We start from the raw sequence: 13,618 nt of genomic DNA, 5'->3' as shown, positions 1-13,618 counted from the left end.
TTTTGTATCATGTTTACACTACCTAACGTTTCGTGTCATAAATTCTTGCTCTCACATGTTGCTCACATGCAAAGAATATAATACTCACTACTCACATGGCTCTCATTTATGGGTGCGGCGTGCGGCGCACCAAGGTTGGGTTGCGGTGCGGTAGTCTGTTACGGCTTGAAATTTTTAGGCCGCATTAAAAATTTTCGTGTATGCCTATATATATAGCAGGTCAAACAACTTTGTCAGTAGAAAAAGGCGCGAAATTAAAATTTTCTGTGGGATGATAACCCTTACCACTTATATTTTTAAAATTTGCCGGAGAACTGCAGAATCCTTGGCAATGAGGCGGATGCATGCATAGAGCGGAAATGCCACCTTAGGTTTGTCTATGGTTTTTGAACAGCCCAGAAACGTGAGCAAAATAAAAAGGGCTCAATGGTGCTGTGACCCTTATCATGAAATGAGGTCAGGAGCTCAGGAGGTAGAGGGACTTCATCCCAACCACAAACTACTAAGATCTATGTTCCAACTCAACAATTAATGCTTGTTTTTGTTGCTTCTATCCTCACTTCAAGATTAATTTATTAGGTTGCGCGAATTGCAACTCTTCGTTAAACGTAAGTAACTCAACGCAATAACCTACCGAAGAGTTGAGGCATTACACCAAAGCGCAGGTAATTGACCTATGATTGTATGAAACTTGAATATAATAATTGCAACGAATGCGAATTTTAACAAATTAATCAATATAAAGGGGAGTGCCTAAGGGATAGTTACTGCTAAAATAAAAAACATATTTACTATTCATTTAATATTTACTTTTATAATTATGTTATTTTCATTCATAACTAACAACGATATGGGTGTTATGATGTATTCAATTTCAGTTAAACAATTTTAAAACAAAATACAAATTTCACTCACTATTAAATTTAATATTACAGTAATAGTAATAATAAAAAGTCCTTTTACTTTAAATAATTTATAAGTCATAACCCCATTTCGAACTATGTGTTTTATATACGGAAATTCTCGTAAAGGTAGTAAATGTGCACGCAAAACGTGAGAGTGAGAATTCAGTGGGATAAAGTTCAATAAACATCATTTTCATACATTCAGGTCACTAGTATGTCTTAATCTTTTTACACAGAGGGTCTTTAGAAGCAACGTCGATTACAAAATCCATATTAGATAGACTTAATAAAAATATGCGTATCTAAACTACTTCCCCGAGCCCGCAGCGGTGCCGGCAGTCGCAGGCTGCGGGCGCCCGGTACGGGGCGGCAGACGACCGGTACCGGACCGCAGCGCCCGGTACCAGACGCCGGCTTCACCCTCCTAGCCTACGCCCACCCGGTAACCGATAAACGGCACTCAGAGTCATACCACAAAGATAATTATAATATATTTACAAGACATATAAAGGTGTCAGCAAATCAATAGCCTTATTGACGACAACTAAGCTCCACTAGGTGTGATTTCAAATCGATGCGCCGCGCGCTCACCGAATGGCGATGATACATCCCTTAAGATACAATAATTTTACAGCTAATTAAAAGTCATTGCGTTTCAGGGTTCAAAGGTAAAACGAGGATTTTGGAAATACTAAGTAGTGCATGCTAAAAAGAAAAAAAATCTAGCACATACATTTCATTACATGTAAAAGATAAAATCATCGCGTATGTTTATGTAAATGTAACGATACGTTACTTTCACAATGTTTTGACTATTTATAACGTCGAAATTGCGACGAACATTCACTTGTTAACCTTTTAAAACTTTCGATCAACTGTAATCATTATTAGGACGTGAATCGTGACCGTGCTACTAAAGGATAGGTTATAACATTACGTAGGCTGTTTAGGTGTTCGAGCTACCATCACATACGCCCGAATACACAAATACAACAATTATATCGTTAAAGACATATCCATATTTAAAGAAAATGGAAAATTAATGAGACGACCTTTCTCACGAAGCAATATCTTAGTAGAGAAGGGAAAGTATTCCGATGAAGAACGCTATAATTTTTAACCTACCTTGCATACGTTCCAAATGCTTCTATTCGTAAGTCAGCGCGCATTCACGTCTAAGTAAACGGATGGTCGCGCGCTGAGACTACGTATTCCACGCATAATAATTTCGTTACTCCTACGTTAAAGGTTTACTACCTTTGCCTAATTTGTTTTTATGCCCAATTGAAGTGCAAAACGAAATTAGTTCGCATACGTACTTAAAAACTATGACAATGAAAATAGCTTTATTTATACACCGTTTCATAAATGACTACTAATAACCATAGTGTTTTCAATGACAATTTTTTTATATAATAGAAATATCATTTATTGAATATAGAATACAATATTATCGAAAAACTATGTCGTTACATTAGGACATCGACAGTGCTATCCAATAGATTACATTTATCCAGGTTTGGATAAGACTTAATAAGGTACACCGCAATAAAAAAAAGGTTATTACATATAGAAGTTGCCCGAAAAAAAATCTATAATGTAGTAAATCTAAAAAAATTATATTCTCTGAATTGTTTATACAAATACAATATTCCGAGTTATTATTAAACATTATAAATTATCTCGAGAGATCAGTTTACGCTAGTTATAAAAATTTACAAGTATGCTCCCTATGAATGCGAAAAATGTACCATCTGCTAAGTTTCATCGTTGAAATAACACTAGGCATACGCTTCGTAAGTTTTATGAGTTAGTGATACGTTCCAACAATAAATACACTAATGCACTACAGAATATGTCTGCCCTACGGATTACACGGCCAAGCAAGGTTACGCTCGCAATAAAGTATCGCTGTCAGACCGGCGGCGGCCACTGATCCCGTGACGGTAGTACAAGAAACGAAACGAAACAACCGCTCTAGGTGATCATCTGTCGTTTACCCGGTAAATATTACTCTCCAACTCAACATTTAAGGTATGTACACAAAGAGACAATTTGAGCTTACAAAAGTACAAAGTAATCACATCGCGACGGTTTAGAATCTACAGCGGATTTACCCTTCTCACCGACTACGACAGCTCAAGCTTTATCGACAATCACACTACAGTATCACACGATAACTCGCCGAAAACACCTATTATGCATAAAATTTATCCCCGACGGCCAATAAAAAGGACTATCTCTAGTTAGCATACGAATGACTCTCAATCTAAAATCCGTATCGGAGAGGTTCGCTCGGCTCGCGGCCAATGATACCGGTTGTCGTCCACCACCGGGCGACGACATCACTGTCCCGTCCGCGGCAGCTCGCCGGCGCCGGCGTGCGAGCGGGACCACCAGCCGGCGTGGGAGCGGGACAACAAGCCGTCTACGACGCGCTCGGCGACCCGCCGCTCGGCCCGCTCGCTGACGCATTGTCGCCTGCAATACAAATGTAACATTACTCATACGCTCTTATAAAAGCTGTAGGGATGGCTTATAAAAGCATCGGAAATATAAAATGGTGCTCCCAGAAAATCCACCGTCTCGTTTCCAGGTGCTTTTGTCATGTCGGTGAATTTTTCAGGCGTAACAACGCGGTCATCACACTGATGTGTATCTATAGCGATTGCTGGGGTTTGCTTGTGATATATTTTCAGAGTAAAAATCAGATTTGACTTTATTTAAAACGCTCTCAACATCGGCAACATAATATAAGGGCAATTTATGTAATAACAATATTATGAGAGTCACTTTGGGCCATAAGGCTTGGTTAATATAATGTATTGGGTGTATTTTGACTATTAATAATCCTCTCGAAACACGATGTCCAGACAATGGAACGAGAATAGTAAAAGTCAGACATCTCGAGTGACTGTTGGTTACGTCCAATTTAACCGACCGATCAATACCCGCAATGGTATGAAAATCGCATGCAAGTTCTCGCACCGTCTAAATGAGCCTTTAGTGATATGTTGCAGGGGGTGGGGGGTGGTGGACATGGCACTCACACGTCGGGTCCTGGTCCAGCTCGGGCTGGTGGCTGGCGCAGGGCGCGTCGGCGGCGGGCGGGCAAGCGCGGGGCTTGAGGAAGTCGTTGAGGCTGGGCTGCATGTTGCAGGGGGTGGGGGGTGGTGGACATGGCACTCACACGTCGGGTCCTGGTCCAGCTCGGGCTGGTGGCTGGCGCAGGGCGCGTCGGCGGTGGGCGGGCAGGCGCGGGGCTTGAGGAAGTCGTTGAGGCTGGGCTGCATGTTGCAGGGGGTGGGGGGTGGTGGACATGGCACTCACACGTCGGGTCCTGGTCCAGCTCGGGCTGGTGGCTGGCGCAGGGCGCGTCGGCGGCGGGCGGGCAGGCGCGGGGCTTGAGGAAGTCGTTGAGGCTGGGCTGCATGTTGCAGGGGGTGGGGGGTGGTGGACATGGCACTCACACGTCGGGTCCTGGTCCAGCTCGGGCTGGTGGCTGGCGCAGGGCGCGTCGGCGGCGGGCGGGCAGGCGCGGGGCTTGAGGAAGTCGTTGAGGCTGGGCTGCATGTTGCAGGGGGTGGGGGGTGGTGGACATGGCACTCACACGTCGGGTCCTGGTCCAGCTCGGGCTGGTGGCTGGCGCAGGGCGCGTCGGCGGCGGGCGGGCAGGCGCGGGGCTTGAGGAAGTCGTTGAGGCTGGGCTGCATGTTGCAGGGGGTGGGGGGTGGTGGACATGGCACTCACACGTCGGGTCCTGGTCCAGCTCGGGCTGGTGGCTGGCGCAGGGCGCGTCGGCGGCGGGCGGGCAGGCGCGGGGCTTGAGGAAGTCGTTGAGGCTGGGCTGGATGTTGAGCTCGTACTCCGTGAAGTTGAACAGCGGCGGCAGCGCGCGGCCGTTGGGCAGGCGCGCGGCGGGCTCGCGCAGCTCGTCGAAGAAGCTGTGCGCGCACGCCTGCAGCGGCGACAGCCTGGCGCCGGGCGTGTACTCCAGCAGCCGCGACACCAGCGAGATGGCGTCCGGCGGCGTGCACGCGCGGAACACCTGCGCACGTACAGTTCGATCAAAGGACTGTCTCGTATCAATCATAGACAGAGAGAATCATACTATCTTTGTCTTACACTAGTACTGGCACCCAAAAGAAAAGGACGAGTATAGTTTTCCTCGTTCTTACTGACTGACAAATTGGTTTGACCAACTATACACACTTACAATTCACGGCTGCTGTTTTAAACCTGCTTCACAGAATTCGGACAGAGTTACAGCTTTAAAAGGCCTCGTTTATGCCTCCAAAAACGCTCCGAACGAATTCGCTCGACCGAGTGCCAGTATCGAACGATTTCGCTCGGAGCGATTTTTCGTGGTCTTGCGACGTGCCCATCTGAATCTTGTCACATTCATATCTGTCAATGGGCTGCATATAAGTAGTATAAGAAATAGATACATAATAAAAACACAACTATACGAAACCGTTGTCCTAATCGTAAATCCGACGTGCCTGCCATCAACTCAATCACTCACAATCTCAGTCTCAATACTGCAGCGTACCTGAGTTCCGTTAACGGACTGTGTTAACGGAACTCAGGTACGCAGATAATCCATAAAAGCCAGACATAATAAGAGCGAAACTAATTCTATTCCAAAGATAAATTATCTCCCAATGAAAACATATAATAAAATATGAATAAATAGCTATATTATGCACATACATGGGTGCGTAAGGAGCATTTATTTGTTTATAAGAAAGGCGCACCGCAATCTAATTTCATTGGCTGGCCGTGTGCGTTACTGTGCCAAGGTTTGAGCAGCTCTGTATACGTTGCTTGTAGAGCCCTCACCACGCACTTTGCATATTACCAATATAAACGTAATGACTACAAAATAAACATCAAGGTTCTTTATATTAAAATCATGTTATAATGACTTTTTAATTGAATTTAATCACGGTTCAAATCTTGTTTAATAAAACCACTCATTAAAACAATGTTAACACTCACAGAATGAGAAACGATTGGAAGACTATTATGTGAACGTTAATTTGTCGGTTAGCTAATTTGAATTTGATGAAATGACATTGCGAAACCATTTTAGACATGATAGGAGCAAATGTTGCAATTTTATGTAAGTATAAAATTATAATCATACGTCACAAAAATGGAAGCGAATTGCGCGCATATCATCGAGTACCTACGATGTGCAAAACCAGTTCTAAGTACTTGGTACTTATTCTAAATTAGGTGATTTAGCGATATAAAATGCCTTAAGGCAGCGGTCGGCAACCTTTTAGCAGCCAAGGGCCACATAGTAGTTAACGAAGTTGACGCGGGCTGCACTTTGTTAATATTTATGACCTTATCAGACATTGTTTGTCAATATTACATAAAAAATAGAAAGGGAGGCTCGCGGGCCGCCTGTTGCCGACCGCTGCCTTAAGGCATTAAATCTGCCATTTGTACTTTCTTGTATTGTGCAGTAGAAAGTAAATAAATAAATAAAAAGATGTTTTGCTCCTTGTACTCAATGAAATGCCCGTAATTTGCTCCCATTTTCGCGAAGTATGGTTATAACAAGATAGAAAACCAATAATTTACAATATTACACTCAGCGTAATGGCACACTGAACACCAACAAACATTTTATAGGGATGGCAACTGCTGGACTTAAATGTACACTACTACTAGACCATCGAGTGAGAAGACGACAAGAATGTGCCATGCTTATCCTCCTAAGGCCCAAGGACCTACCTATAGTACTTCTTCAGCTCAATTAAATTTCAATCATATTCAATCGGAACAGAGTCTCTTTTGCATTCCGTTCAATTTCCAAACAACGCAAAATCAACTCTGTTTCTTACACTCATCATCATGATGATCAGTTCAATGAAATTTCAATCATATTTAATCAGAACAGAGTCGCTTTTGCATTGTTCCGTTCAATTTCCAACCAACGCAAAATCAACTCTGTTTCTTACGCTATAGGTTCAAATTTCTGGGCCTTCGAGGTTATAGCGTGACACGCCGTCGCCGTAAGCACGTTACATTAGTGTAGTCAACGTCAAAAAAATGCTATGAGTAGGTACTATGACATATAGGAACTACTAGGTGTTAAGTTAATATTATAAAAGGTTATAATTATAACAGTTACCAGTAAGATTATTATTTACTTTTGACGCTGACTAAACAGAAAGACGTGGATAATTGTGCACACAATAATAACGTAGTGATATAAAGACTTCCTGGGCAAGCCAGCTATTATGTAATTATTTACAATCGCTACTTATAAATATCACTGACTAATGATCTTGCATTAAAAATAATTCGGTGTGCAGTTTTTCTTTGGAAACATAGTGATATATCCTCCCCCAAGTATTTTATACGACATTCTAATCGTAGCATGGATATTATCCCAAGAAGATTATGGAATAACTTCATAACATTTACTGTCCGTTTAGGAACTTAGTTTTTTTTTTACTTTTAGTACTTGGCCAACAGACAACGAGAGTTGTAGTTCTGATAAAGGCTATCTTGATTGTTCAAAAACTGATAAGTAAATTGCATTTTATCCACATATGGGGGCAAAGCAAACCACTGATAAAACGTCCGGTACATTTTATTGTTTGAAAAATTCCACACTTCAGTGACATTTATTAGTCTCTCTGAGAAAAATATTCGTATAGCCCTGGATAATATTCACAAGTAGGATTAGGTACATTCAATGAATCAGTATTGCCATCCCCATTTCAGTAGACAGCTTCAAAACATTAGAACGACTGTAGGTCTCCAATTCATGCCAAAGGTCATGTAGCAACCGACACTAAATGCCTTCATTTGCATACAATGATAATGAAGTAGGTAAGGAAACTTCAATACGATGATTATATTTTATTTCTACGATAAAATGGCCGTTTCAAATGTGTATTAATTAAGCAAATTGGCAATGTTCACGCTCCCCTAATAATCATAAATATCAACTGTTATATAAGGCTGAATATTAATTACAACATAAGTACTAATGAAATTAAATGTAGTCCATTTTTAAAACGTTAACCATCGAATTGGCAAATCGATATCATCATAACTCGTCTCACTCGTTTTTCCTTTGTTTCGTATCATTCTGCATTCGTCACTTGTCCTTTATCCGATTTGTTCGCTTTTTGGCGTTATCTTTTTTATCAAAGCCTCTCATAATAAGTCTTATTCGTTTTTAGTCACAGTTTTCCTTTAGTCTCTGAGATAGAACGAGTGACGAATACAGAATGATATATGAAGACGAGCTATATGACGATACTTGTGTTACTTGAGTCTCAACTTTGAAAACCAGAGACAAAAAAGAAATAACGCAGTCTAATTTAAAACTTAGGTTCCATAATTTCACATAATATTTCGGGGCTTCTCGATGGTAAACGAATTAAAAACCTAGAACCCAATTTAGAATTATCACTAAAGTCACCCAAACTCATTTAATCGTACAGCAAATTCCGTATAAAAAAAAATTGAGCACGGTTTTCTCAGTTTTAAAAAGGATGACGTTTCATTGCCAATGCGCTTTAGTAATGTATCGAATGATGGCACTTAGCAACGAGCAGTGTCTTACTCGAAGGCGCTGGTGGTCAGTGAGATTCTTGGGCATGGTCATTCGCTCCAACATATACTGCAATGACGGCGCAATATCATATACATAAATATAATATATTGTGACTACATTACGGTATGTCCGTACGTTTTGTAGACTATTTATGTTTGAAACACCGCGCTTAGGTCAATGCAAGTTGCACAGCTGACCAATACGTCGTGCATCTACTATTGGCGCATTTTTAGAGTCCTCGTATTTCTGTCATTACACTTTTAGGAATTACTGTTGCTGTGTGATTTTGGTTTAGAACTTAAGAGGGGAAGTGAAGGAGGTAAGGTTTGAAAGAGACTCCTGCGCTTTGGTGTTTTTGGAACAGGTTTTGCACGAGCTTTTTTTTTAAATGACAACACTGATTTCACGTAAAACTGTCGAAATAATGCAAGTGGCTATTTAAAAACTTGACTCCATCATGCCACTTCTCCCCTAAACAACCCAACACAATGATTGTTAATTTAAAAATAATTTTAGTTTTATTTATTACAGAGTGCTCGTCATCTCACCAAATAGCCAACAAAACGCCCGGACATTCTATCAAGATCGTGCATCTACTTACGTCAATCCATTATAAATTAATAAGTCTAACTATTCTACACATAAAACATGTAATTAAACTTTATAGTCTCGCCGTACCATAATGTAGTTTGAAACTATTAAAACCGTAAAATAATACTAGTCTGGAAGCTCACCTTCGCCCATGGATGACTCTTGATCTGAGGGAATTTGAATTCTGTGTAGTTCGGGTTCATTTCTCTGATCTGTTCCCGCGTGGGAGTGCCTAAGACCTATAAAAAAAAAGTGTACAATAAGAAACGAATAGAGGAATAGAAAGTGGGAAATTATTAGGAGAATAGAAAGTGCTGTGCAGCAATAGGCTTGTATAGCCATAGGCGGAAATGCATTGGCCGTTTCAACCGCTCTTGACACAGCGTTGCAACAATCATCCGTCAGGGATGCAGTGGCCATTGATTCATTGTTTCAACGTTACATGCAGGTACTCTGTCTATATAGCACTCTTAACAGATATGCTTCATGGTAGGTCCCAGGCAGTGGTAGGTGACGGGGGCAGAGTGAGATCGGAAGCGATATCGACGGCAATGGGAGTTGCACAAGGGTCGTCGGTGTCGAATATACTTTTCTCGCTGCTTCTAAATGACCTTCCGGAAGCAATAACAGCGGGAGAAGCTTATATGTATGCCGATGACGTCGCTGTTGTAGTATCCGCACCCAATATAGATGAACTCGAGCAGCGCCTAAATGAAGTTGCTAGTCAGGTATCGCGGTATTTCAGTGTGAACGGCTTAGCACTTAACTTAAAAAAGACCAATTTCCTCCATTTCAATCTTGCTGGAAGAGATCCTAGAGATCTAGTGGTACTCGTGGACCGTGTCAGAATAGACCGGGTCCAAAGCGCCGCATTTCTGGGCATTGAACTTGATAGGGGCCTCCAGTGGGAAGCACACACTATGAAAGTTTGTAACAAACTGGCGGGTGCCTGCTTCGCACTGCGACGCCTGGCAAGGGTGGTGCCCAGGGATGTGGTGAGGTCCTGCTATTTTGCCACTGTGCACTCGATCCTCCAATACGGTGCGGAGCTGTGGGGCCGCGCTGCCGAATGGGAGCGTGTCTTCCGAATGCAGAAAAGAGCCGTCCGAGCGATTGTACAGGTAGGACAAAATACATCTGCAAAACCACTCTTTAAGGACCTCCAGATACTCACGCTGCCCTCTGTAGTCATATACCAAGTAGCTGTCTATGTGCGATGCCACCTTAATGAATACGCGAGAGGAGCTGACGTGCACTGTCGTAACTTGCGGAATGCCCACAGGCTCCTGGGTGTTAAGCATAGGTTAGCCAAGTCAGCGAAACTAACCCACGTGATGGGGCCGACTGTGTACAACAGACTGCCGAGTCATGTCACGAATGCGCCGTCATTAATGAGCTTTAAAATACAACTGAAACGATGGCTTATCGAGCACACTTTTTACAGCTTTAATGAGTTTATGGAGTACAAAATAAGTACCCAAACTTAGATTTATATTTAATTTTTAATTGTATATCATATTATTATAAATGTAAAATGTTACAAATCTTATTTTGTAAATAATTTCTTGTAAACAATATTTTTGACATGTAATACGAACTATTATGAATAAAATATATGAAATATGAAATATGAAATATGTAGCGTTTATAATATCTTTATATCATGTGGCGCTAGTTTTTTTTTCCTAATTCGGAAATTTTCTTCGTCGGCGAGTGTTTCGGAAAAATAACTCGCCGGCAATGTGGAATGTGGTGGTGTGGTGGTGTGGTGGTGGTGGTGTGGTGTGGTGGTGTGGTGGAATGTGTGGAATGCCGGAAATATCAGTGGCAATCGATAAATATATACTTCTTTTGTATCCAAACGGATCTTTATCCTCCTACACGAAGGTTTCTTGCGAGTAAAGAGTTCGAACCGCTGCCTAAGGACTTGCACTATTCAGTAACCAGGGGTAGCCAGTTTTACCTGGAGTTACCATGGTTACCAGTTCAATTTGACACGGGGTTAACCGGCTAACCCCAGGTAATTCGGATGGTGCGAGTGGCGCTAAGTGAAGTAGTCAGTTACCTTGATGATTTCCACGAGTTGGTCTACGCCGGAGTCTCCCGGGAAGATGGGTTGTCCGAGCAACAGCTCTGCTACTACGCAACCCGCGCTCCACACATCTGGAAAGAGGCACAAACAAATAGATCATTAATAACATAAACATAATTTATTTAAAAAAACACGTATTACATGGTTACATTAATATAAAACAAAGACTTGGAAATAGTGATGGTTTACATGTGCCTGAACTAGGATTCCCTGTGTTTCAGGTGTATCGTAGACGTGAATAAAAATCTAAATTATTTAATAGTGTATTTAAATATCTTCGACTCAAATCTCTACTAGCTAATACTTTTATCAACTTATATATTAATGTAACGATATTAACCGGTTGAAATTATCACCCATAAATTTAACAAAAAACAGAATGTCTCATCCGTAAACCTAATTTGAATTCTAGACTAGACCGCACTACGCGACGCTTGAAAAAAATTGGAACATGAAAATCGAATTACATTTTGTACAATGGATTTTTCTTCATCCATTTTTTAACTTTTATCTTTATTAATTTGTAACCTACATGCTGTCGACGTTTTTTTATACGACATTGTATATAAGAGAACAGCGATTAAAAGGTGAAAAGTTATAATAACACGGAGTTATACTTTTATCTTACGACAGAGCAATAACCAATTTGTTTTATTACGTAGTAAATTCATATTATTTTGATAATTTATTATAATATCAGCCAAATTCTGTAATTTTACAGTATTTGGCTGACATACTCGTGGATTCCTACACTTTTGGTGGTTAACCCCATATTTAACGTAGCACAGTATTTTTTTTAAATACCGAGCTACGTTAAATATGGGGTTGACCACCAAAAGTGTAGGAATCTTACCAAATAGGAAACCCAACTAACGCAGGGAAGCGGTGTGTTTTTGGGTATATATAGGTACATATTTTGCACATACAGCTTTTAGCGATCAGACACATAAGTGAATAAATAAAACACCCTCGTAAAACGAATGACGTAGCTTTACAAGAATTTTGTCAACTATGTGCTTATATTGCCCAAGCCATAATAATATGACACTTGACGCCCCTGTATCCCAACGACTACGACCGCAACACTTGAGCTGCGATAATCGCTCTTTGTTCCGGTGGTGTATGTTAACAGTAACACACTAAACTTGACCATTGGTGAACCTAATCTCGTTGTAATAAGGTTCAAAACGTGGCAATCCTATGCGTAATTATTACTCAGTGTTATATTTTAAAATAATGTCTAAGTTTTCTAAGAGTTCAACGGTTTCCAAGTTCAGTTTGTAACGTTTTTTTAATGGGCATTGCATTGAAATGAAAGCTTGCAAACCCTAGGTACTTGAAAAAGCATGAAGGTTACTTTAACAGTGTATGTAATGTACGTGTTATTGGCACAAACTCATATCATAGTGAAGGGTCCTTGAAGTTTAGAGTTGATTTTGAATTTTTAACAAACCGTGAAGCACTTCGTTTATATGTCGAGGTTACATAGCTTGAGCACGCTCGGTTTCAGTCAAGTGTATGGCCTAACAAAGCCGAAAGACTCCATAAAGAAAATTACCAAATGTAATACTCACCGATTTTAGTGGTATAATCTATAGCGCCGAAAATAAGTTCCGGCGCGCGGTAGTAACGCGAGCAGATATACGAGACGTTAGGCTCGCCACGCACGAGGTGCTTCGCCGACCCGAAGTCGCACAGCTTTAGGACGCCCGTCTTGGGGTCCAGGAGTAAGTTTTGTGGCTTGATGTCCCGGTGGCAGATGCCCAGCGAGTGGATGTACGCCAGACTTCTGAACAACTGGTACATGTACAGCTGGAAAATATAAAAAACGGTGTGTTAGAGTCAGACCAAGAAAAGTTTGCAGCTATTTTGATAGCACACGCAGTGCAAGTGTAATTTATATGTCATAATTTCATACAAGTTTGATGTTTAAAATAACACTTACACCGCGTGTGCTATCAAAATCACTGCAGACTTTTGTTGGTTTGACTCTAGTATGAGACTGGCATTTTTGATGAAAAAGCTATTGAATATAAAATTTGATATTGGCTGAATGCAACAGCTGTCATTGTCATAGACTTTAGTTTATATGTCGTCGTCGTCGGGTGTTTGTCGGGTTTTGTTTTTTTTCACTTTTTTGAATGTATTTGTACATAAAAAATAAATGTTATTGGTAAACTTGTCACTTAAAATTGATTTTTACATTTTTTTTTCGTAGAACCTACTTTTTGCAAAGTGTTACTTGTCACTTTTTGACATCTATCAATAAGGATATTTAGACTTCGTCCCATAGCAGCAACATCACCATCAAATAGGCCTTTAACACTATGTAACAATAAAAACTTGTTTTTTTTTTAAATTAATAATATGTCTGAAACTAGGCGAATTTCAAAAAAGTTTATAGGACATAGGACATTTTTGTCTCTAAATATGATCAGGAAT

The 13,618-nt window shown here is 40.9% G+C and overlaps 1 protein-coding gene and 1 long non-coding RNA gene across 2 annotated transcripts in view; both read right to left on the bottom strand.

Moving 5' to 3' along the window:
* Positions 1-789: 789 nt before the first annotated feature.
* On the bottom strand, positions 790-4,062 carry LOC134671276 (uncharacterized). Its single transcript, XR_010099204.1, has 2 exons — positions 3,956-4,062; positions 790-3,386 (listed from the first exon to the last, which is right to left on the bottom strand). It is a non-coding gene; the product is annotated as an uncharacterized LOC134671276 (long non-coding RNA).
* A 309-nt stretch (positions 4,063-4,371) lies between these two features.
* The window catches only part of LOC134671573 (glycogen synthase kinase-3 beta-like), a gene marked incomplete at its 5' end in the record, with an annotated part of 32,512 nt that continues 23,265 nt past the window's right edge, over positions 4,372-13,618 (bottom strand). The window contains 4 exons of the mRNA XM_063529433.1: positions 4,372-4,953; positions 9,228-9,323; positions 11,150-11,247; positions 12,751-12,988. Coding sequence (XP_063385503.1) covers positions 4,372-4,953; positions 9,228-9,323; positions 11,150-11,247; positions 12,751-12,988 — 1,014 coding nt within the window. The remainder of the gene's footprint in view (positions 4,954-9,227; positions 9,324-11,149; positions 11,248-12,750; positions 12,989-13,618) is intronic.

Source organism: Cydia fagiglandana, chromosome 15 (genome assembly GCF_963556715.1).
Source record: "Cydia fagiglandana chromosome 15, ilCydFagi1.1, whole genome shotgun sequence".
In the NCBI taxonomy this organism is placed as follows: Eukaryota; Metazoa; Arthropoda; class Insecta; order Lepidoptera; family Tortricidae; genus Cydia; species Cydia fagiglandana.
This window is presented reverse-complemented; position numbering and strand designations above follow the sequence as displayed.